Source organism: Solea solea, chromosome 5, assembly GCF_958295425.1.
Source record: "Solea solea chromosome 5, fSolSol10.1, whole genome shotgun sequence".
NCBI lineage: Eukaryota > Metazoa > Chordata > Actinopteri > Pleuronectiformes > Soleidae > Solea > Solea solea.
Genome location: NC_081138.1, coordinates 5,455,629 through 5,479,061, shown reverse-complemented (window position 1 = coordinate 5,479,061; position 23,433 = coordinate 5,455,629). Strand labels below are relative to the sequence as shown.

The 23,433-nt window shown below is 40.2% G+C and overlaps 1 protein-coding gene across 3 annotated transcripts in view; it reads left to right on the top strand.

Annotated features, from left to right (window-relative positions):
- Positions 1-23,433, top strand: part of LOC131459273 (protein TANC1-like) — a 63,724-nt gene that overhangs the window by 2,385 nt on the left and 37,906 nt on the right. For 2 of the 3 annotated variants that reach the window (XM_058628860.1, XM_058628859.1), the window contains exons 3-7: positions 2,020-2,223; positions 5,339-5,431; positions 7,071-7,201; positions 10,402-10,702; positions 12,578-12,859. In XM_058628860.1, the coding sequence (XP_058484843.1) occupies positions 2,020-2,223; positions 5,339-5,431; positions 7,071-7,201; positions 10,402-10,702; positions 12,578-12,859 (1,011 nt within the window). The remainder of the gene's footprint in view (positions 1-2,019; positions 2,224-5,338; positions 5,432-7,070; positions 7,202-10,401; positions 10,703-12,577; positions 12,860-23,433) is intronic. The other variant, XM_058628863.1, reaches the window with a different exon arrangement.

The following is a 23,433-nucleotide window of genomic DNA, read 5'->3' as shown; positions in this document are numbered from 1 at the left end:
CTGCCTGAGAGAAGTTCACCTAGAGTCATTTCAGACTGATACCAGATATATGTAATAATGATTTAGTGCTATTTCATGTTAACCTTAAATAAATTTAAATTAAAGACAGAAATTTACAGTGGACCCTTGAACAATATATAAATTAACAACCTCTTTAACCTGATGAATATTAATAAGTGGTTAGTTATTATAACAATAATATATATATATATATTTATTATAATAATAACTTTATCTATATAGCTTTTAAAAACAGAGTTTACAAAGTGCTTTCACAGACCATATTAATACAAGGGATAATAAGTACTGTAATAATAATGGTAATGAAAGATTAAAATAATTAAATCAATTGAGGATGAAGGTTGACAAGTGTAAAATAATAATAACTATCAATATAAAGGGTGATTATAAGGGCGTTTAAATTAATGTAAACATTAATGAATAAACAAGAAGACACGAGTCACGAGAATGCCAGTCAATAAAAATGGGTTTTAAGAAATGATTTAAAAGACCTCAGACTCCTCAGGCAGGTCATTCCAAAGTCAAGGGATCCTAGTGGCAGAGGCTTGGTCTCCTCTGGATTAGAACCTCGACTTTGGAGCAGCCAGGAGGAGACCCTGCCCCCTTACCCGGTTGTGCGGTGGCTCGTATGGGGTCAACATCTCTGAAATGGAGCTTGGGGCCGGACACACAAGCTTTAATCAGTAAAATCTTAAAATCAATTCTAAAACAAACAGTGAAAAGCAGCCAGGACTGGGCTGATGTGACAACTGAAGCCTCGTCGCTGCATTCTTAGAACTAGAATGAGTCATTTTTGCGCGCACACTAATTAGTGATAGTGCATTTAAACCATCCTTATTACACACCAGTAGTGAACAGCACTTATCTTCACCCAGGGAGGAATGGGGGATTGGATACCTTGCTCAGGGGCACCCCAGTCTGGTTACACGCCCTTTACTCTGTGCTGTGGGCTGCCCCTACAAAACTACATAGCTTAGCAGAGGATGGTTTCGATCCATCGACCTCTGGGTTATGGGCCCAGCACGCTTCCGCTGCGCCACTCTGCTTCTGTGTAAGTGTATTTGACCCAGTCAGAGTGATTTCAGACTGATACCAGAGAGAAGTCTCATTATTAATAATGAACTGTTATTAGTTGTTTATAACAGCAGTAATTGCAGCACCATCACAGGGAGGTTATTAGTCCACATAGTACATTTATTATTGTACCTTTCTTCATCAGACTATATGATGTTTTCTCAAAGGTCAAAGGCCACCACATTACCCACATCTAAAACCACTACCTGGATTGATCTTTTCATGTCTTTTAATATTATAACTACTACTACTAATAATAATAATAATGATCATCATCAACTTGTGTGAAAATGTGTCTTTTACTTTACAACACAGTACATAAGTCATTATAATAAGTTGAATTTGCACACACACACACACACACACACACACACCAATGAGTGATAGTGAATTTGACCTCAGCCCTTGAGCCATCACAGGATTTGAACCAGCGATCCTACAATTACAAGCCCAATACCTGTCCTCTTTTCCCCAAGGTGTTCACTACGTACATTTTGGAGCATGTTTACAGGTAGAAATTGGGTACTGAAAGGTCCAAACCTGGACGTGAATGTCCAATTGTCTTTTATTCTTTTTACACATGTGGAATGTGGAATTGGGTACCTTGCTCAGCGGGCACCCCTGTCTGATTACAAACCAATTACCTTTTCGTCCCCCCTAAAACAAGACATAGCCTTCCCTTAGCAGAGGATGGTTTCGATCCATCGACCTCTGGGTTATGGGCCCAGCACGCTTCCGCTGCGCCACTCTGCTCCTCTAACAACATATTTGTGGCCAGGCAGTAATTGGGGGTTGAGTGCAGTGAAGATGGTTTCAGTGTGAATGGTGTTCAGGAATGTAAGCTGGCCATTGCAGCGTCCAGATGTACATGACAAACTTCTTAAGCTTGGTTTTCTTCATAAATACTAACACCTGCTGTTCCAGGTGGTGAGTTGTACACTCACAGCACCTTGCAGAGGGGCCGTGGCAGACACGCCACTCACCTGCAGGAGCCTGACAGCCGCTACACTGAAAGCCCCGTTAAAGTGAGGAGACTGACCAGGGGCGTGTCCATCTCCCTGCCATCCTCCCCTCTTCTTCCTCGCCAGGCTGACGTAGCTCCCTCCCACTCGTGCATCAAGTTCCCAGGTGGGTTGAAATTCTGATTGTGTTGATTTCTTAAAAAAACAAAACAAAGCCTGGCTTCATCGTGAAGAACAGAGAGTGATGAGAAGACCTGCGCAAGGGAATAGAACGCAAAAAATAGCTGCTTTCATGTGTTTTGCCTTGATTAGCAGAGAGCATCTAAGCGCTCAGCTGCTCCATACATGTGACAGCAAACACACGAGTCCTCGGGGCCTGAGAACATGTGACAGATTGTCAGAGTAAATGATTGAATGTGATAACTCAAGGCAAGACACTGCAATTAGGTTTCATTCAGTTTTGAGCTATAAAAAAAATCCATATAGGACACGCCTTCTGATTCAGTGGTTTGTCTATGGTTTAATTACTCTCTACAACATAGATTAATACCAAATACATCAAATCTATATGAAATAACACATAGGCAGTCACCTGAAATGGTTTTCATTTGACAGATGTGCCTTTTCAAGAGTTTATTTATGGAATTAATGTGTTTGATCAGTTGTGTTATACAGAGGTTTGACAACATAATCCATATTATGGCAAAAACCACTCAACTAATTAAAGAGAAACAACAGACTATCATTATGTTAAGACATGTAGTTTCACTTAGTTTGGAAAATAGACGAAAGTGAGACCAAAGAGTCACTTCTGCTGCAGAGGATACGTTTATTAAGAATTACCAGCCTCAGAAACAGAAAATGAACAGCACCTGTGGTTGAAAAAGTAAGTTAGACAACACCCTCGCCTACCAACTGTCATAGACTCTGACCTTGGATTAAAGCCACATAAATGTGTGAGTTCAACCAGAGAGACAATTGATGCAAAGAGGAGGACAACAAAGGGATAACAGGAGTCTACCTCATAACACTGACTGAGAGAATGACAAGAGTGTGCAAAACTGTCATCAAAGAATCTAAAAAATAAAGCACATCATTTTGTGTTTGCTACATAATTCCATAAGTCTTCGTTAATAGTGCTGTTGTCCTCCTTATTAATCAACAATGTGGAAAAAAAATACTTTTACCCAGATGTCAATGAGATTACTATCTCTTTTACAAGAGAGACCTGTCCATGGCAGCACCATATTTTTATATTAGCATGGAAAATATCCAGTCAATATGAAAATAATGATATTTAGAAAGGTCACTTCTTCATCTTCTTATGTGTTAAGTTCTGATTCATTTTATATAAATGTTTTAGTAGTGATATAAAGTTGCGGTAATTGTGCAGAAAGAAGTTTTTTCATTCATTTTTGTTCATAAAAACGAGCCAAGTGAACTTTGAACTGTGACATAGTCCCAAAATTCAATCCGATTTTAAACTCTTTGCGCAGGTGTGTTTATATAGTTGGTGAATATATGTATATATATATATTTTATCAGATTGTCTACAGTAGGTTGTGCTGAAAGTAGGATATAAGACACTCTATATTGCATTCATTCTTATGGCCTCTGTATATACTGTACATTTAAACACAGTAATGGAAAAAAGCAGCCTAAATGCTCTGTGTTCTAAGTTGTGATCAGTTGTGAAAGTGTGCGTCCCCCTGTGAAAGGCGATGACAACAGTCTCAAAACAGTAAAACAAAAAGATCCTGCACACTGTACAACCACCATGGGCAAATATTAGTCGGTAATGTTAAAGTTAAATTTAAGGAAATTTTGTGATTTGTGCTGCTCTAAGTTTAAGAAAAACAAGAATGACACTGTTTTGTTGTAAATATGCAACTATAATTTTAAATGCAATTTAAAGTGTTACCTTGGTATCAATAAGAATCAAGCACCGGCTACTTTGAGGTGGTGGAAGGGGGGGCCCCCTATATCAAATTAATCTTAGGGCCCCATACAGGATTGGTCCAGCCCTGCTAAGGGTTAAGAATTTCCCTCACACTATCTTAAGAGAGAGGCGCAACAATCATCAATTATACAAAAACATTATCAGTGACTGTGTAAAACATGCATCAACATTTAAATGAAGTGCATCGCGTGGAACAATTCTTTTCTTATGGATCTCAGTCATAGAAATCCTCCATTTCAATAATCCTGAGATGTTGCAGCAGTTGTTTATCAATGCAAGTTGTTAACACACCTGTTTCCCATGACATTTTCTTTTTATTTTTGCTTAGTAATGCCATCAACTATGGCATAATCACATCATGGCAAAATCTGTGCATATAAATCCTTTACATGAGTAAACAAAAAAGCAGTAAAAAGTAAAACACATTTAAAGAGAGTGGTGACTGTAATAGCCTCAAATCTCTTTAGACTGCAGTAAAAAAAGCAATATTTTTCTACAATGTACTTACAGCTTTACGAATATTTCATTATCCCAGTGCACATTATCATTTCATAATTAAGTTGTAAAAAAAAAAGCATACTTTTGTTATTTTAGAATGAACAGAAAACATACTCCCATGTTGTAACCACCTTAAAAGAGGCACTAGGGGGCAGTGTCCTGCAGCAAGTACGGCCATTCAGAAAAAAAGGGTGCTGTAACGGTTCACTGTGTGCAGCACTGCCCTGTTATCTTCCCTCTGTACACAAAATGATCATGACACAGAAAACAACAGTAAGTAAGAATATACAGCGTCATGGTGACCGTTGAAAGTGTGAAATATGTATATATATGCACACGGTGCGTCTCAGAGCCCATGCATGATTCAAACGCAGCATAACCTTGAAGTGTTTGCAAAACACCTCGTCGCTGCCTGTGAAGGATCATTCCTGGAGAATCTGCGCCTCCGAGTACCAACATGCATAAATTGAGACACACCCACACACATTCACACACATACACACACACAGTGGACGTGCACTGTCCCTTGTCATCTATCACACACACACAAACACACACACACACACACACACACACACATTTGCAGTGTTGATATATTATAGATAAACACCCACGCTACAGTGAATATTGCACTGTTTCCATACATCTCTCACACTCTGTGCATACTGCTTTATACTCCTGGGACACAATTCAAATTCTGCACCACAGATCTCATCTGGCTAGGATTAATAGCTCTCTCTCTCTGGTTCTCTCTCTCTCTCTCACATCCCTCCCTGTCTCCACCCTCCCTCCCTTCCCGCTCCCTCTTCGCCGTGGCCAAAAGGACGTGTAGAGAAGCTGGAGTATGTGGAGGACTCTTCTAGTGCGAGAGGACCTCTTGTCTTTGCCTCGTGCCGTGGCAAGACAGACCGCAGAGGTGAGAGCTGGAGTGTGTGTGTGTGTGTGTGTGTGTGTGTGTGTGTGTTTTAATAAGCATCATGCCTGTTTATCCAGGTGAACGAGGCCGAGGTGAGATGCGAGTGAAGGATGAGCTGTAACACAAGGTGGCTGTTTTGAGTGACATTTAAAGGTTTTGATGAAGTTTTTTTGTCCCCTTTCTGAGGAGTGTAATGACTGTGTTGATCCTCTGCATGTTATTGAGAGCGCGTTTGTTTTATGACAGTTTCTCCCGAGTCTTTGCTCCGACTTCGCCGCATGTTCCTCCTCCAGTTTCTGGTCAGATTAAAGCATCAATTATCAGCCACAGCTCGGGGTTCAGCCCCTCTCCGTGTGTTTGAACAGAAGGGCTATCTGTTTGGCTAAATGGATTTTTATGAAGCATCTTCCATCCGCTGTTGCCAGGCACCTCTCAGCTTCCCGTTTCCAATGGCAACTGCTAGGTGGTTTGATGAAAAGTCGCAGACATTCAGTGTGTGTGTGTCCTCATGTTACTCCAGATTGGATCGCAGTGCTGTGCTGACTAAATTCAAAGTTTCTCCCCTCTTCTCCTCTCCACTTTCACCCAAGTTTTCCTGCAGGTTTTCAACGCGTGAAGTGAAAAGTGTATTATTGACCAAGACTTCAACTGTGGCACCTTGAAGAAAAGTGTCCAGGCTTTTCCTCTTATAATTGACCTTGATCTGCTCTGGTGTAATGCAGCACCTGTGAAAGGGAGATAATGAGCAAGGAAGACATAATATTGGATAGAATCCGTGAGAGAAACAAATGTGATGTGTTTTTGGTGAGGAGGAGTGTGCTGTTCTTGTAATCTGCGATGTCCTGTCAGTCTGTTTGCATGCCTACTCAATATGCATGTTAGTCAGCTGATAACAGGGCAGAGACGAGGTGTGGGAACGGAGCACTGGGCTGCTCAGCTCGGCCAAGCACAGCTGATTTGAAAAACTGTTGCGAGCCTCGCTCTGCAGTGGTGGGTGTGGAGAGTGGAGGAGCTCGGGGTTGGAGGTCAAAGCACCAGGGAGCCGAATCTTAAACGGCGATGAAGGAAAAAAAAAGCAGCACAAGATCCGTGCGTCAAGCCACTTTTCTCCAGGAGCAACAGCTGAAGCAGAGCCGGGGCACTCCTTCTTTTTCCCTGCGCCGGAGTCGACTGCGAGCTCATTGAAATTCACAGTCCGTCTCTTAACCGAGAGCACCTGGCAGGCGTGAGTGGAGGCAAACTCTCAACCTCGCACAACCCCACGCTGCTGCCTCAAACAGGGACTGGGAAGCCACAGAGTATGTGTGTGTGTGCCAGGTATTACTTGTTATGGGGACAAAAAGCAAGTCCCCCACAATGTGAATGATTAAGATGATGACACGTTATATGGTTAAGTCTCCAGGGAATGAATGTAAGTCAATGTAATGCCCTTTGAAGTCATGGAAACCACACTGTGTGTGTGTGTGTGTGTAATAATCAGGGGGGCAGCAGCTGGGGCCGTGCTGACCTGTGGATGTTTCAATTTTTCTCAGTCCACTAGTGCTTGCCGATGAGTGGGAAAGATTGTGAGCTAAAGTTAAATGGTACTTTCATCCTGCCCGTTAACCCGTGTGTCCTGGATGTGTGTGTGTTTGAGTAGACCTCCACGTGGAGCCCCAGCTGGGCTCCTCCCTTTCTACCCAGGAACTGATGACCAGACTATGCTTCTTATTGGGAGAAGCAACGCCTGGCTCTGCTAGCTCTCCAATGGAGGACAGGAGGGAAAAGAAGGTAAGGCAGCAGCACATTGATTTACTGGGCCCTTTTTGCTGTCACGTCAAATAAAAAGTCAATACGTGGTTTTATGAATTGACCTTCTGTTGTTAGCTACCGTTACCTGAGGGATCTTTAAATTTTGAACATGCAAATATTACTCACTTAAGATTCTAGAAAACACCACAGTAAATAATGCATGCGATTGACCACTCAAACCCGCCTTGGCAAGAGGGATCGATACTTTTGCTATTTTATAACATCATTAATTTTCATTGCTGTGGGCTCCATTGCTCTACTCATAGCAGTATTTGCAGAAGCCTTCTGTTTGAGAGTTATTGTATGTGCTGATGTCTCTCCATCTCTCTATCCCTCTGCGTTTGCTCAGCCTTGGCCCATTTTTATCAGCCTCATTCCACCACCTGAGCTCCAGATTCACTCAGTTTCACAGAGATGGTGAGGTTCAGATGAGGAATGTGGGTTGTCCCGGCTATGATAGATGAGGCTCTGTGGTATAAAGGGAATAACGGTGAGCCACTTCAGCTTCGCTGCCTCGTCTCCATTACAGTTTCTGCGCTGCAAAAATGTTGCATCAGTAATGAAGAGACCGGAATCGTACGTGATCCAACTGCAAGGATGAGGGATATTTTCTTTCTCCCCTCATCCATGTCCACCAAGTTCTTACAGTCTAATGAGAAGTTCATAGAAGGGATCATACACATACATTATTAAGGAAAAGTACCTCCAGCAATTTGAAATATAGTGTGTTAAAGGTCCAGTGTGTTGTATTCATGAGACTTTATTGGCAGAAAGTTACTGGAATATTTGTATAATACAAAAAAAGAAGCCATAGAATGATGCTGCGGAACTCGGAGGTCAGAGCAGTGTTTGTTTGGTGGAGTTGCGACAGTTGTTGTATTTCTGCTGGTCTCTTTCTTCGATCTCTACCTCACCTGCCTCTTGTCCTTTCTTGCCCCCCTTTCGGTCCCCCGCCTCTCCCGTGTCCCCCATTTTTCCTTTCACCGCAACCGGTCTAGGCAGATGGCTGCACAGCTTTGAGTCTGTCAGAGATTTCTTTTTTTCTCCCCACTGATGCCTAGTGTTTGCTCATTGTGTGCATTGTTGGGTTACTCTGCTCTTGATGAGGCTGTCTTTGTACAGTGTCTTGTTTTTTCGGCATTATCCAAATACAATTGAATTTAATTGAATCTTGGAATCCTTACTTGGGGTACGTGAGTTTGCTTAGAGTTTTCGAGTTGGAAATCCAAGGCCAGGGAGCCCTCCTCTAATGAGGATCTCAGAAATTCGGAGTTTGGACTACAAATGGAACACACACTATAAGCCTTTTATAATTCCTTTAGACAAAGACCTTTGTTTACGGCATCTTGCACATCTTACACTGTCATGCTTCTACAGTACAGCAGCCTGAATGGACAAACCAAAAATGTGTGTGTTTGTGTTTTGAAGCAGAAGCTTACCATGCAAACAAAGAAGAATAAAATCCTTTCTGGTAAATGAAGGCCATCATAATTCTCTGATACACTTTGCCACAGAAAGAGGTGAGCAGAGAACTTTTCCCCCTTTGTTACAACAGTCAGTGCGTTTACATGCATAGACTAAGACAATAATTCAATTTTCTTAATGTCATGCAAACACATTAGTCTGACTAAAATCGAGCTAGTCTTAGTCAGACTAACATACCTGGATAATTCGATTCATAGTCCGATAACTCCTGCATGTATGCGCTTAGTAGGACTGGAGTCGGACATGCACCAAAACTTCCTCCCCAGTCTTTGACCTGGAAGTAGAAGGAGACAACATATAAACTTTTGCTGGAAATGATACGGTGCCGGCAACCAAAAGAGCCATACTCCATCTAATTTGTATCACAATTAACATGTACAGCTGGTAGAACGCATACAGAACCATGGCACGATCCATTTTTCTGTGACGTAATGGTCAACAGGTACCCGGTTGTCCGATTGCATACCTTAGCTCGAACTACGGCTTTAGCTCAGTTAATCTGTGTAAATGTAAAAGTGATTCCCATAGACTTTTTTTATTGGGTCCCAACCTTTAAGTTAAGACTTACATGTATGTTTTTTAAATAATGTGGATAAAAGGAGGTTGTAATTCATTTACTACACATATCTTGGAAATGACTGGTGAACAGTTCAGGGACTACGCCTGTCGAGGATAAAGCGGTAGAAAATGGATGGATGGATGGATATCTTGGAAATTATTCGGTTAACAATTCAGTTTTAAAAAGTGGTTCCCTGTATGAAGAGTTTGGGAAACACTGTGTTACAATCTGCAGTCTCACCATATGATGTCACTATTTCCTACTTGCTGGACATTTATGTCGTTAGTCTTCGTTTGAGTCATGCACTTCCGCTTAAAATGCAAAAGGCTCGCTACATCGGGCTGGTTTGCACATTTTGGCAGCTGGAGAAACGTGGCAGCATAAGATGGTCGACTTCAGTAAAGCAAGGCCCTTGTGCCTGAAATACTTTACACCCCAAATTAACCCCAGTAAAAGTCACACACTTGACCTTTCATCATTTTGCTTTATTGTTTACAGTTGCTCTTTCTTTGCACAAACAATGCTAACTCCAAAAAAAGCAAATGAAATGTGTCCTTGTACTGCAACACACTCTACATCTCTGCACATCGTTTGTGATGACATGTTTGATTTTTATTTGTGTCCTCATCCAGGCAGTCTGATGCCTGTGTTCAGTGGAATTTATATTCTTAAAATGCAACCTGACACCCCCAAGAAAAAAAAGAAAAGAAATCGTGACATTTCATTTCATTTTTGTGAAATCCACCCCGTGTGGAACAGCAGAATGTGTGCACAGTTACTTACACAGTAAATTGTAAATGTCTACCGTGAGTGATTTAGTTTTCGGCACAACCAGCCGTCATTATGCGGAATTGGGAAAAATGACAGCCAGGGTGGAAATAACTGGAATTATCATTTCATTTACCATCTGTGTGCACAGTCGAACAGCCACAATCACATGGAACAATGCACATAAAGGCAAACACTGTCACGCACAAGCTGGTATTGCTTCGAAGAAAGGGAACTGACACTGTCAATTTACTGTGTTTACTGTGAATATAATAACTTAGTCCAGGTGTGTCTCTCCTATTTTTCTTTAGTACATTCCCTCCTTTTATACATCTTCTTGTCACTTTGTCCTCTCGCTCTTTTCCAGTGTGACAGCTCTGCACAGGGAGGGAGTCCCAGCTCCACTCTGACCTGCAGCACTACCTCCCCATGTTCAGAGAGTCCCTCCTCCACTCTCAGCACCAGTGCTGGAGGCCAGAATCTGCCCCAGCCTTTACCTTTACCTTCACCACACTACAGCTCCAGCACCAGCCCCACTGGAACCCTCTCCAGTCCTGTATCCAGCCCCGCCCCTGGTCCTGGCCCTGCAGCCACCACCGGCAGCAGCCCTGGGCCTCCTCCTCAAAGCCCCACCTCCACCCTGGAGAGCAAGGACAGTGGAATCATAGGTGAGAGATGCTGCTGTTTATCTCCTGGCTACGATTTTAAGAATGATTTTCTAAATGAGACCTTTACAAGGAATATCATGGGTGTAAATTATCAAATGAATCATGGCTGAGTTCCACTTAGCTTCCTCAGTTTCAAGGTGCAAACTGGTCCTCTGTCACAGCGAGTGTTTCTCAAAGTCAAGGAAGGACAGCTGAGTTTCAAGGATTTTGTTTTCTGTAAAATTTAAAACGAAAAGAGTATTTCCCACAGAGAATTTACAAAAATGCATGTTGTGTATCCTCAGACCAGAAGTCATTGCATACATGTGTTTTTGTAAAGATGTGTATTAGATCTTTTTTCTTTAACTTTAACTTTTTTATTTGTAGATTTTTTTTTATTTTGCAGTTTATTGTTTCTTTAAAAAAAAATGTGATACATCTTCACCTTGACATTTTACAATTTTAACATACTTTTAGAACTCTTCCAGAAACATTTTTACATTTGTGTCTATATTTATATGTTTACATAATCAATATAAAAACAATAAAATCAGTGTTTTTACATTAATTTTTATATTTACCATAAATTATCACAGTTTATCATTTTCTAATTGAACCCAGAAATGAACTGCAGTGTATGCATCAGTAAAATATGGAGGGGCATTGGGCTTGTAGCTGGAGGGTTGGCGGTTCGAGTTCCCATCGGGCCAAGGCCTGGGGTACCCCTGAGCAAGATACCCAGTTCCTCTTGTTCATCGTTAATTGGACCCTCTAAATTGACACCAGCCACAAGGGAACCATATCCAGTTTACTCCCAGTGCCGATCCCAACCCCGGATAAATGGGAGAGTTGCGTAAGGAAGGGAATCCGGTATAGAAATCTTTTCAAAATCAAATACATGGCTCCACATTGGGTATGTTGGATATGTGTTGTGAGATTATCCGTTGCACGTGCATGTTTCGCGAGACCTCCTGATTCTGAGGACTCCGGGTCGGCGACCCTGATCTTGAAAGGCTGTTTTTCTGCTAACAGACAGTAGGGGGAGTGGAGACAGCCCCCCAAATCTCCCTGCAACAACACATTTACCCATCACAACGACTCCAAAGATGTTAAATTAGTGTAAAACTCTTGCATAGCTCTGCTTTACAGAAGGATCCTTGACAATGTGAAATACTCTCCTGACTTACAGGAACTGAACGGAGCCATTATTAATTGGATGAGTAACACCTGTACTCTTCTTACTAAAACATGTCAAAATGGCTGCTGGGCCCATTATATCTGTTATTCCACCATGTGGAGCATGTCAGACAGAAAACCATGACCATGCATCACTAGTTTTTTTTTTTAAAAAAAGTGCCTATTTAACAAAATATAAAAGCACTTACCTGAACAGAAATCCTCCCTACGTGGTGATTGATAGGACGGCAGATGCAACAAAGCTTAAATGCAAGTCCTTGTCAAACGTGTACACCAACCCCACAGCGAGTTTCTCTATATTGCTTGTGCCACCACAGCCTCAAGCCTTCAGCTCCCCCCTGTCAAAAGTGGGACACTGCTGTCTTTGTTGCTTATGGGTGTGATTCTCCTAAAATAGGACACTTTTTTTTTTCCCTCTCCAAAGAGAGTTTGTATTTATAGTTACATACGAAAGGGTAAAGGCTGCGTCAACTACAGCAGCAACACAAACACATTGATAAGATTTAAGTGTGCAAAACAGCGGTGTTTTATTGCTGAATGAGAAGCATGTTGCGACTTTTTGTCAATTCCAAGTGAAACAAAAGTGCAAGTAAGCAATTCCATGCATAAGAAGTAGGATTTGATTTTCGTTCTTTCTTTGTTTCTTTCTTTCTTTTTTTGGCTGCTTCGCCTAAATCTAATTTTCTTTGCACGGATCAGCAACCACCACGAGTTCCTCGGAGAATGAGGAACGCAGCACCTCCAGCGAGCTGTTGACGAAGGATGAAGGCCCGGTGGGCGGTGCTGGTGCAATGGGCCGTGTCAGCGAGGACCGTCACTCTGGACCATACAGGGACAATCTGATCGCCCAACCAGATGAGGCCTTACCTAAACCTGACATCATGGAGTCCAGGACGCCGCCAGCGCCGAAAAGGCCCCTCCCACAGTACCACGTAAACAGCACCTCCTCCCTCGTGATGCCACGTCCAAATTCTGTGGCAGGTACGTTCACTTTTGTTGCAGTTTTTGTGGCAGTTTTGGAATGTTGGGTAATGTGCTTATTCCTTTCTGTGTGCACTTTAATGAGGTGATTGATGCCACTAAAGGGATAGTTCTGTTTTTTTGTTTTTTTAAGTATCGTTGTATGAGGTGTTGATACATTAGCTGTGCTTCTGTTAACCTTGCTGGACACTTACGACCCGGTCAGAACAAGGGCCTTTCTGCAGGGACTTTGCATGTTCTCCCCATGTGTGCGTGGGTTTTCTCCGGGTTCTCCAGCTTCGATTATTGACCATAGGTGTGATAGTGGGTGGTTGCTTGTCTATGTACAGTATGTGGCCCTGCCACGGACTGGCGATCTGGGTGTACCCCGCCTATCGCCCTATGTCAGCTGAGATCGGCGCAGCTCCACCCTGATGTGCAGGATAAAGCGCTAGAAGAGGGATGGAGGGATAGGTAATGTCTTCCTTCCAAAAAGATTTGTTCCGATTGGAATTTGCAATTTCGTCTTTGACATGGATGCAAAATTAAAGGATCTGATTGTGGTGCGTGTACACATGCATTAAGCGTTTCTGTGGACAGTGGACTATTGTGAGCTTCACTTAAACAAAACGTGTGTCCAGTCATGGGAATTGACATGGTAATTTCAAGTTCTTTTAGTGAAACACACAGTAAAATAGGGTGAAATAAAAGTTTTGGTAACGCTTTATATTAAGGCGCTTGTATTAAGCGTTAATAAACGTTAATAAGGCCCTTATAAGTCCTTATAAGATGCTTATCAACATTATTTTCGTGTTTATAAAACTATAGTAAGCGTTAATAAGGCCCTTATAAGTCCTTATTAGATGTTTATAGTCTGATATTAACTATGCTACAATGACAATATTAACACTTATATAGTTTTATAAACACATAATAATGTTGATAAGCATCTAATCAGGACTTATAAGCGCCTGATTAACGCTTATTAACACTTAGTAAAGGCAATGACAAAGACACAGTGGGTGGTTTAAGCTTCTTACAAGTGTCTTATAGTCTGATATTAACTATGCTACAATGACAATATTAACACTTACATAGTTTTATAAACACATAATAATGTTGATAAGCATCTTATAAGTACTTATAAAGGCCTTATTAATGCTTATTAATGCTTAATACAAGCGCCTTAATATAAAGCGTAACCAAAGTTTGTATTGCTTTATTGAAAATGCAGTACAGTAGTAAAAATATGTAGAAACTGATAAGTAATTGACTTAGTGTTACAAGGCTATGGTGGATGATTGGTAGAGCAAGATGTCTTTTAACTGGAAGGTTAAAGGTTTGCTGACAACACAAGACACAGTTGTTCCTGTCCCAACATGAATGTGCTGCATGAATGGATATGAATGTATGAATAGGTGTGAATGGCAAAACTGGAGTGTAAAGCAGCTTTGAGAGGTCATCAAGATTACAAAAGTGCTGCAGTTTATACAGTAAATACACACCATTTGTTTCTTGGAACTGGCCCGAAAATCGTGGCAGCCTACTGATTTAATCTGATTTAAACAGATTATCAGGCCAAATTATCCTGTAGTGTGAGGGGTTAACAGATTTTGATGTCATGACGCATCAGAGTCTTCCCTAATTGAATTCATACTGTAAGTATGAAACATGGTTTACATTTACAACTGTACAGTGATTGGGGGCTTTAGCAGAACCCCACAATAACCAATGAGAGTGAGTTGGCCGGTAAACTGATGTCGCATACTTTTTGCCCTTACTGTGATGATCTGTACAGTTCAGCATCACACAGCGTGTGCCTCTGGTTGTCATTCATTGCCAATTTGAAAGAGCAGAACTCTCAAGTCTCACGCATTCAGTGTCAAAAATCACCGCACATAAGTTAGTAATCTATGACTTGGTGATGCGAAGACAGATTGCTCTGCGTAGTTCATTCATACAGCTGTCTTGAATTAGCAACCACTCAGCCAATCAGAAAATGGTATTTATTGTTGCCAGGTATAAATACACTGGTTGCAGAATGAAAATAATAAACCGGATGTTTAATTTTTCTACTTCCTTTCCCGAAATCTCTTGAATGTATGCAGCTCTGCATGCTCTCCACTCTGATCCTCCCCATATTGGGGGTGTGGCCAGAGGAGGGCTGGTGCTTCATCACCGAAGCACCGGGAAAGTGACGAAAGCGGTGTTTAGGTGTTTAGCCAGAAAGTCATGTGCGGTTTTACAGAAATGGCGGCAAGAACTTGGTTATCATACACTTTAAATAACATGTTTGAATTACTTATCTTATTCTATTTCATGCACCTTTTAACGACATAAAAGGTGTTCACTTATATGACACTGGAGCCATAAACCCGTTACCACAGCATATACTGTCGACCGGGAACATGTATAAACAGCTAACCTGGCTCCGTCTAAAGGGAGCGAAATCTGCCAACCAGCACCACTAAAATCTCACCAATTAACATGTTACATTTTCCAGAAACTCCAGGAAGTCACTGCTCTAAGCCAAGAAAAGAAAATCCCACACATAACCCCCCGTCAAACAACAATGTGTCCTTTTTGCACTTCCATTTTTTTGTAAGGAGAATACAAACGAGACATAATGTGTTAATGAGTGAACCAGTGAGTGAGTTGCTAAAGCTTCCATTATGCTGTCGATGAAGTAGGTTAATGAGCGAATGAATGTGACAGCTGTGACCTGGGTGATTAATTAACAGACTGATAAATATTGACTGAATGACAAACTGATTAAATCGATTGTTGACTTGACATTTTACACCAATTCATCCGACTTAACTTCCCCCTACACTGGAGCTGGATACGCACAGTGAGCACTAACATTTAAATATCCTTTGAGGCCTCCAGTTGTCATAAAAATGCCCCCCTCCCACCTCCCTCTCCAGTCACGATCTTTGCAAGTGCACAAGGCTCTTTTTCTTCCTTCAGATGTCAGTTCAGTTGTGGTTGGAGCAAAAGAAGAGATTCCCTAAGGAGTGGATTCACAGTAACGCCTGCCAGTTTCTCCTGTCAGCTGGTGCTTTCATTTAGGCTCTCTTGATGAAACTCAGCATAAAGATAAAAAAAAAAAACTACCTCAGACTTTTACTCTACATTCATGAAATAGCAACGTTGCACATATGCATACATGATGCCATACATTCGGCGATTTTATATATTTTATAATAATATATAAGAATATAATAATGAAGGTTTTGTACTCTTTATTGCATTCAATGCTAAAACATGTTTGACAGAAAATTAAGATTTTCTATAAGCATACAATTACCTGCCTGTATGACTTGTTTTTACAATAGCTCACAATTGGCAAATTAAACATTTTGATGCTAACTGAAGGCCACATAGTTTCACAGATCCACTGGATCCAGAAGACTTTCTGGATCTCTATAGAACTTTAGCTGCTTATAGCTATTACCATCTTACATAAGCAAGACAAAAATTCATCCTGACCTGTTGCGATGCCGCTTAGATATACATATCTGAACTTGGCCAATGGAGGCTTCCCGTGCTAAATTTAAATTGTTGCCAAATCCATAATCGGGATCAGATCTGGATCAAACTTAGTCTAATGGTAGAGTCTCTGATCACGCATACACATACCAAGTTTTATTCAAATCTGATATTTTGATTTGACAGCGATCAGATTTCTTTGTACAGTTTTGCCCATTAAAATAGAGCTAGGGACTTCCTGAAATTGTTTTTGTGACATCAGTGGGAAAATTCTTACCAAAATGTAATGGGAACATACTTGGGTGATCTACCCATCACAAATCTATCATAAAGTGTAGACAGGAAGTGTTACTGATTGCTCTAAATGGTAATTTTACTGACTTTAGAGCATGCAACTCTCTCCTCGCGATTATGAAGATGGTGGCAGTGCAGAGTGTCAAGTGGTTTGGTGACAATAGCAGGTAGATGTCTGACTGGGACTGGCTCCAAAAAAAGAAAACTGTCAGGAAACTCCTGGGTAAAAAAACTACAATAACAAAAAGAAAGTCCAAGAAACAGGAAGTCGAAGACACAGGCACAGGTATTTCCCGGAGACAAAAAGCATTCAAATGTTACTAGAGAAATTTCTTAGTTGAATCCCAAGACAAATGTTTAGTTGGCCCGAACAATATTAAGGTAGATGAACTGGTGCCAACCGGAGAGCTGACCCAGGTTTTGTGTAGGAGACAATCAGTCCAGCACAGGTGATTCGGATGAGTAATCAGGAAGTTGCCAACTGTAGGATAAACTTACAGATAAACCCACGCAAATGAAAACATTTATTTATTTATTGATTCGTTTTTTCGAACATGTAAAAACAAAACAGACAAAGAAATCAAATGCAGATGGGCATTCCACCGCATTGGTACACACAATCTATCAATTTACATGTTCAAAAAGGAGTGGGAGGAAGTATGAACTTATTTATTCCCACCACATTTTCCACAACTCAACATCATTTACATAATTTTATTTTTTTTAGCTTCCTGCTTACCAATCCATTCATTCATTTCTATATATACTATATCAATTTTCTCAAAAAAAAAATTATTTTTTTGTTTTACATCTTATAATCTGTGATTATGGGCTTCCTTCTCATCCTTGGTGGATGTCACAACACTATGGGGAAAAAAAGAATGATATAATAATGACAGCATGGAAGTGATGAGAGAAATTAGCATGGTCCATATGTATAAATACATACAGTATATATATGTTCAGGTGTAATTTAGCAAGTAGTCAGTTTATAATTGGAAATCTATAGGACCTGTGGCTTTGTCACAGGTCATGGTTTAAAGGTTTCCTGTGAAAATGCTAATTGCTGCTAATAACTTGCTTCATCACCCCCTGAGTGACCTGAGATTGGGCCCATGATGACAAAAAGCAAATGTACAGTATAAGGACTAAAAGCCATCTAGAGCACTGTTTTTCTTCAGTGGACAAATCAGAGGCTTCAGATGCATCAAAATAGCAAATATGATATTTAATGCTTTTTTTATTTGTTCTTTATAAAGTTCCTGTGTGTAAGAAATAGTGACATTATGGTGAGACTGCAGATTGGTCGCCTTCATATACCAGGCAGGATTGTGTTCTTCTTTATTTGCATTGTAAGCATTTTGAGACCACAAAATATGTATAACGTGTGCACAAAATACTAATTAATAATATTAACCATTCCCATGAATTACCTTGAGAGCTGTGCAAGCAAAAAGTGGCGCAAGAGGGCTGAAGCTGCATGATGGACAGAGATAGTGTGATTGAGTTCTATGTTAGGTTGGGAATGAGTTACAATATTCTCAAAAGCCTGACTTTGCAAGGAATCCTTATAGTTAGAAAGATTTTCACAGATTCAAACTTCTGTGGTCAGTAACATTTAACCAAAACAAGGCATTTTGAATCATAGTGATGTAGACAACAAGCTACAACTTCATTACAATACAGTGTAGTGTCATAACGCATTCAGTAAATGTCACAGTGATACTGTATAGGATAATACACCGAGATAATACAGTCCCTGCACTCCGCTTTTGCTGACGACAGCACGTAATCAATGTAGTTTCTCCAGCTCTTTTTTGATGAAAAGTAGATTGTAGCTTGTGGTCTATGCATGTGTTTTGGTTCAATGTTATTGATCCCGAAGGTTTGAATCTGGGAATATCTTTCTAACTTTACTTTACAGTTTCAACCATTTGCTTACCCAGCTGTCCAAGGGTTAGGATTACCACCAAGCTGTTGATGGTAATTATACTAAACCCACAAATTAGTATTTCGTGGCCACAACAATTTAGTATTTTGTGCACGCAAATTAATATTTTGCAAGTTTTTCCCCCGTTATGTCTGGTGTAAAAAAAAAAAGGAAGGTTATTTACCATTTATATCAAGCAAGTGCAGTTACCTTACAGCTAACTCCTGAAAATAAGGCCACCGTAGTTCCCAGACATGGTAAGGAAAGTATGGGGTGAACATCTTACCATTAGATGACACTAATTCTTATATACTGAAGCTTTAGAACAAATGACAGTGAATACAGGCTGAAAAACCACAAGCCTTTATCCCAAGAATTCACCCACCGGCACCTCTGAAGCTCAGTTATGAACCAGTTGTAAAAGTGATATTGATCCTTTTATCTACTTCTCTGCCAAAAAGTGAATCAGGCTATTTTTCTAAATGTCAAACCATTCGTAAAAGGTTGAAAAGGTGCTAGATGGGTTTTCTCTAGATGGTGTTTTTAAGTGTATTAACTACGCTGACTGGGGGTGAATGAGGGGATGAGGGGACGCAGGAGGGTTCGTCGGACCAGCGCTGCAGAGCTGACCTTTAAAGTGATGAGGGATCAACAGGGGTTGGAGGGTAATCAACCATACTGCCATCAGCAGGGAACAGAAAGAGAGGCGATCAGTGAGCATGGGGTAGGCGGCAGTGAACAGTGTCCCATCAGCATGAACTGTCAGAGGTGGGTGGGGGGATGAGCTGTGCTGGTGTCCCCGTGTCAAAGCGGGTGAAAATGTGTGTTAACTCTTTGGTCCACTGAGCCATTTGGCATGGCCGTCTTTAGCCAGCGATCTTTCTCATCCCACTCCACACCTCCTTCACACGGTTCTGCTGCAGTTCTCCAGCCTCTCACTGCAATGAAGCGTCTTCTATCTTCACTACGCCACTTTAGCTCTTGCCTGACAATTACTGGAATAGCCTCCATGTTCCTGGCCCTAAAAGCCCTTTTAATAATGTTGAAAGGGTTTTCATGTTTTTGGTGTTCCAGAGTTTTATTATGTGCTTGTCCCCAATCTATTTTGTTTCTCTCATAGTCACATTCACCCTGTAATTGATGTGCCTTGCATCAGGGAGCCCCCTCATTGTCCTTGTTGTACAGAACAGGTTTCATGTGCCCTGGAAATTATAATATCGTGTCAGTCATTTCATCTGCACTGCTGCAGGATGATAGACACTATGCAGATAAGCCAGCTATACCAAGATACAATCTGATCTGCCAAAGTGATGACAAGGATAGTTGACCTGTATGTAATTCTTTGTAATTTGTCATTTATATATCTTACATAATATGTCTGTCCCATATCCCATGTTTTGATTACCTGCATTTTAACTGGCACATGTTGAGTGACATAAAGGCTAGAAAGGTCACTGATAAATCAAAGAAAAGTAGCTTCAAATTCCATGTTCTGACAGCCAAAAAGTTTTTAATTTTTTTTATTTCTCCTTTATTTAACCAGATAAAAGACCCATTGAGATCAAGATCCCTTTCACAAGGGTGACCTGGCCAAGAAAGGCAGCAGCACACATCATAGTTAAATAAAAACAATTTTAATTTGGACAGTGGGTTTATTTAAAGGTGCAGTGCATAACTTCTGGTGATTTTAGTTGTAGATTTTATTATTTTGCTTCTCTTTGGTCTTCATGAACACAAACAGCGTGACATTATTTGTTTGCCGCGTCTTTCATCCGAAAACGGGCTCTGTCAAGCAATACTATCAGACCTGACTGAGGGAGCGTTTGTGTGCATACAGTGGCAGAGCAGAGACGGACAGGGACAAGAAGTGTTTATACCATCAAACCGCTGTTGTTTTTTTTAAATAATAGAATTAACTTCTGAAACTTTTCGTGGGTTTGTGTTTTCAGTCATACTCCAAGCGTCTCAAGAGAGACGTTTGCAGCCGTCTCGCTTTACTCGTGCAATGTTGCTCTTGCCTGTCTAATGATAGGCAATGATCTAAACTCTGCTATACTGAGCTGATAGACTTAATCAGCATCACGTGAACTCATTTGACAAGGACTGTTGTAATGGATGTTTGAAAAAGGGACATTTCATTTACATATTTTAATTGTGTTTTAATATTGATTTTAAATGTGCATCTTTATTTCATTCCTGTCTTTTGTGTAGGCCTAAATACTCATGCATCTAAGTCCAGACATTACGATGTTCTGGATCTTTGCACAAGCAGATTTTCTCTATCTGGGCCTCTCTGAATTTTAATTGAATACCACTGCACTATAATAAACATGAAAGTCAGTTAAGAGCCCAAACTAATTTAATGTCGTGTGACGCACGTCTGACGGTAGAGTGATGCAGTGATCTGGCTGACGAAGGACGCTTAAAGATGCCCAGTCTCTTCAGACTGTGAGCGTGTGAATGCTGCCTGAAAGCTTTAATTTCCATAACAGCGTCAGAGATTACTGCATTTAACATGTTGTACATGACTATAGTAATGCGAGAGGTCATCATGTGTTCTGGGGCTGCACTTTCTCATCTATGTGTGACAAGACCATCCACAATATGTTATAGATGAGTTCAATATGACCCTTGCTTTTTTTAATCCCACGCTGAAGAGATTACATCAGTAATTCCATCTTTTCAGATTTTACACAGAATTGTATATACCTATTTATATATGTATATATATATATATATATATACATATATACAGTATATATATAATATATATATACATATATACAGTATATACTAAATCAATGCATGACTAAAATGGGTCTTTCTATGCAGATTGAGTTTCTTTTATAATACTATATAATATAATACCAACGCTAATTACAGTTTCATTAATCAACACTGTACATTTTGCACTGTAAAATGTTTGACTGTACAATAAAACACACAAGTATAGTAATTCTATTGTAAGTTATCGAAGTTCAAACAAATGTAACCGTCCAACTCAGGATTATGAATGAGCGCAGACCTAAATATGCAGAAAATCAATCGTCAGTATAAACCAAGAAATCCCAGTGACTATGGGCTGCTGTGACTAATCTGGTTAGTCCTTTGTCATGCCCAAATCCATAAAACCACTGAGATTGGTTTCTCCTTCATTAACGGAGAGAAAGCGAGTTTGGAAAAAGCCAAGATTAGACAAGATCAGTAGTTCTAAACTCTTTTTCTCGCCGACTGCTCCACGGATGAATGAGCAGTTGAATGACATTTAACTTTGGGAGCCTCCATCTGAGGAGCTGTGTGTATAAATGAAAATGCACTTTGTGCTGAAATATCAATTTCCCCCAGGAGGTCTGATATTAGTCTTTGACTTTTAGTTCTCTGGGTATTGAATCATACCTTTTTTTTTTAAGAGATGCACATATACCACTTATTTCTGACTGAGTACTATTGAGTACTGAGTAATAATTCTTAAATATAATAATATTCCACTACAGTAGAAATTATTTTGTGAAACAAGTTAAATTTGTATTGTAGGATTATTCCTTTATTTTTGCTGTTCTATTTAAACTTCTGGGTTTGACATTAAAAGATGAATATAAGAAAAGGAATACATATTTTAGCTTTTGTTTCCAGGTATTTCCATCCAGATATGTTCAACAACTCAAAATATAGCCGTAGTGTTTGTAATGGAACACCATAGGTTAGCAAAATATTTAGAACTACATTTAAGTGAAGAAGACTTTCACTTGTTGTGTTGAGTTTAGTCAGTTTTGTGTCTGATATGATACCAATATCACAACTTTCACTGTTTTAGGTCCATTATAGTATTTTGAACACCTTTGCTGTTAGAAGGTACATTAGCACCAATGCATTGGCCACCTAGATATAACCAGCCATTCTAGTCCCCATGATGCTCCAACTGCATGTCAGAAATGTGCAGCGCTCACCTTGTCACCTTGTCTCTATGATATGCTGCCTTTGTTTAGAGCATGTATGCTGTATTTAGGGTTTACTGATCGTACTGGTTTTAATGAGCTAAAAAATGTGTTCCAATTGCAGAATGAAATGATCAGATTGTGGTGTGCCTACACATGCATCAAGGATTTAGAAGTAGAAGCAGAAAAAGAAGAATCTAACAGACTTACACCCGCATTGTCCACTAGCCGTCTCAGTTTCGTCCTCTTCCAAGTCTGTGAATTTCATGTCTGTTCATTATTCTTTTTTGGATTGGATATACAGCAGTAACAGAACCAGGAAGTCATGATCCGATCGAGTGTTCCAATCTGCGTACAACAGCCCTCTTGTTTGGATTGAAATTTATTTCTGATTGGGGTCAGATCCAATGAGCTTCTGTACAAGTTTTCGGACTGCATGTTTACGGGACATTTTTGTTCCAGTCAGGCTTTTATTCTGATTACTATGAACATAGTTACTGTCACAACACTCAACACAGTCATATCTGATCTAGTGATTTTGGCAAGTATCGGTCAAATACCAATACCGAGTGTAATCGAATCACCTTGACTTCGGAAGTAACTGCCTTACACTTTGATATAGTGATATACAACTATAATATTTTATACAGGGATGAACAATATTATTGGCAAGATATTGATATTGGATATTATTGGCTTTAAAATGTAATATCGGATATCGGCAAACATGCCAAAATGCAATAGACTGAATAAGATGCTACTTCCTTCTATGCTTGCGCCCACTCCAACTGTAATTCTTTAAAGTTTATTTATTTTGCAAAATAAAAAAAATATATTTTCATCTGCTGCTGTGTGAGTTGAAAAATGTTATGTTAATTTCACTTCAAAACACTGTTGAGCAGAGGGGAAAACATACATATTGACATCCGTATCCGTTATTGGCC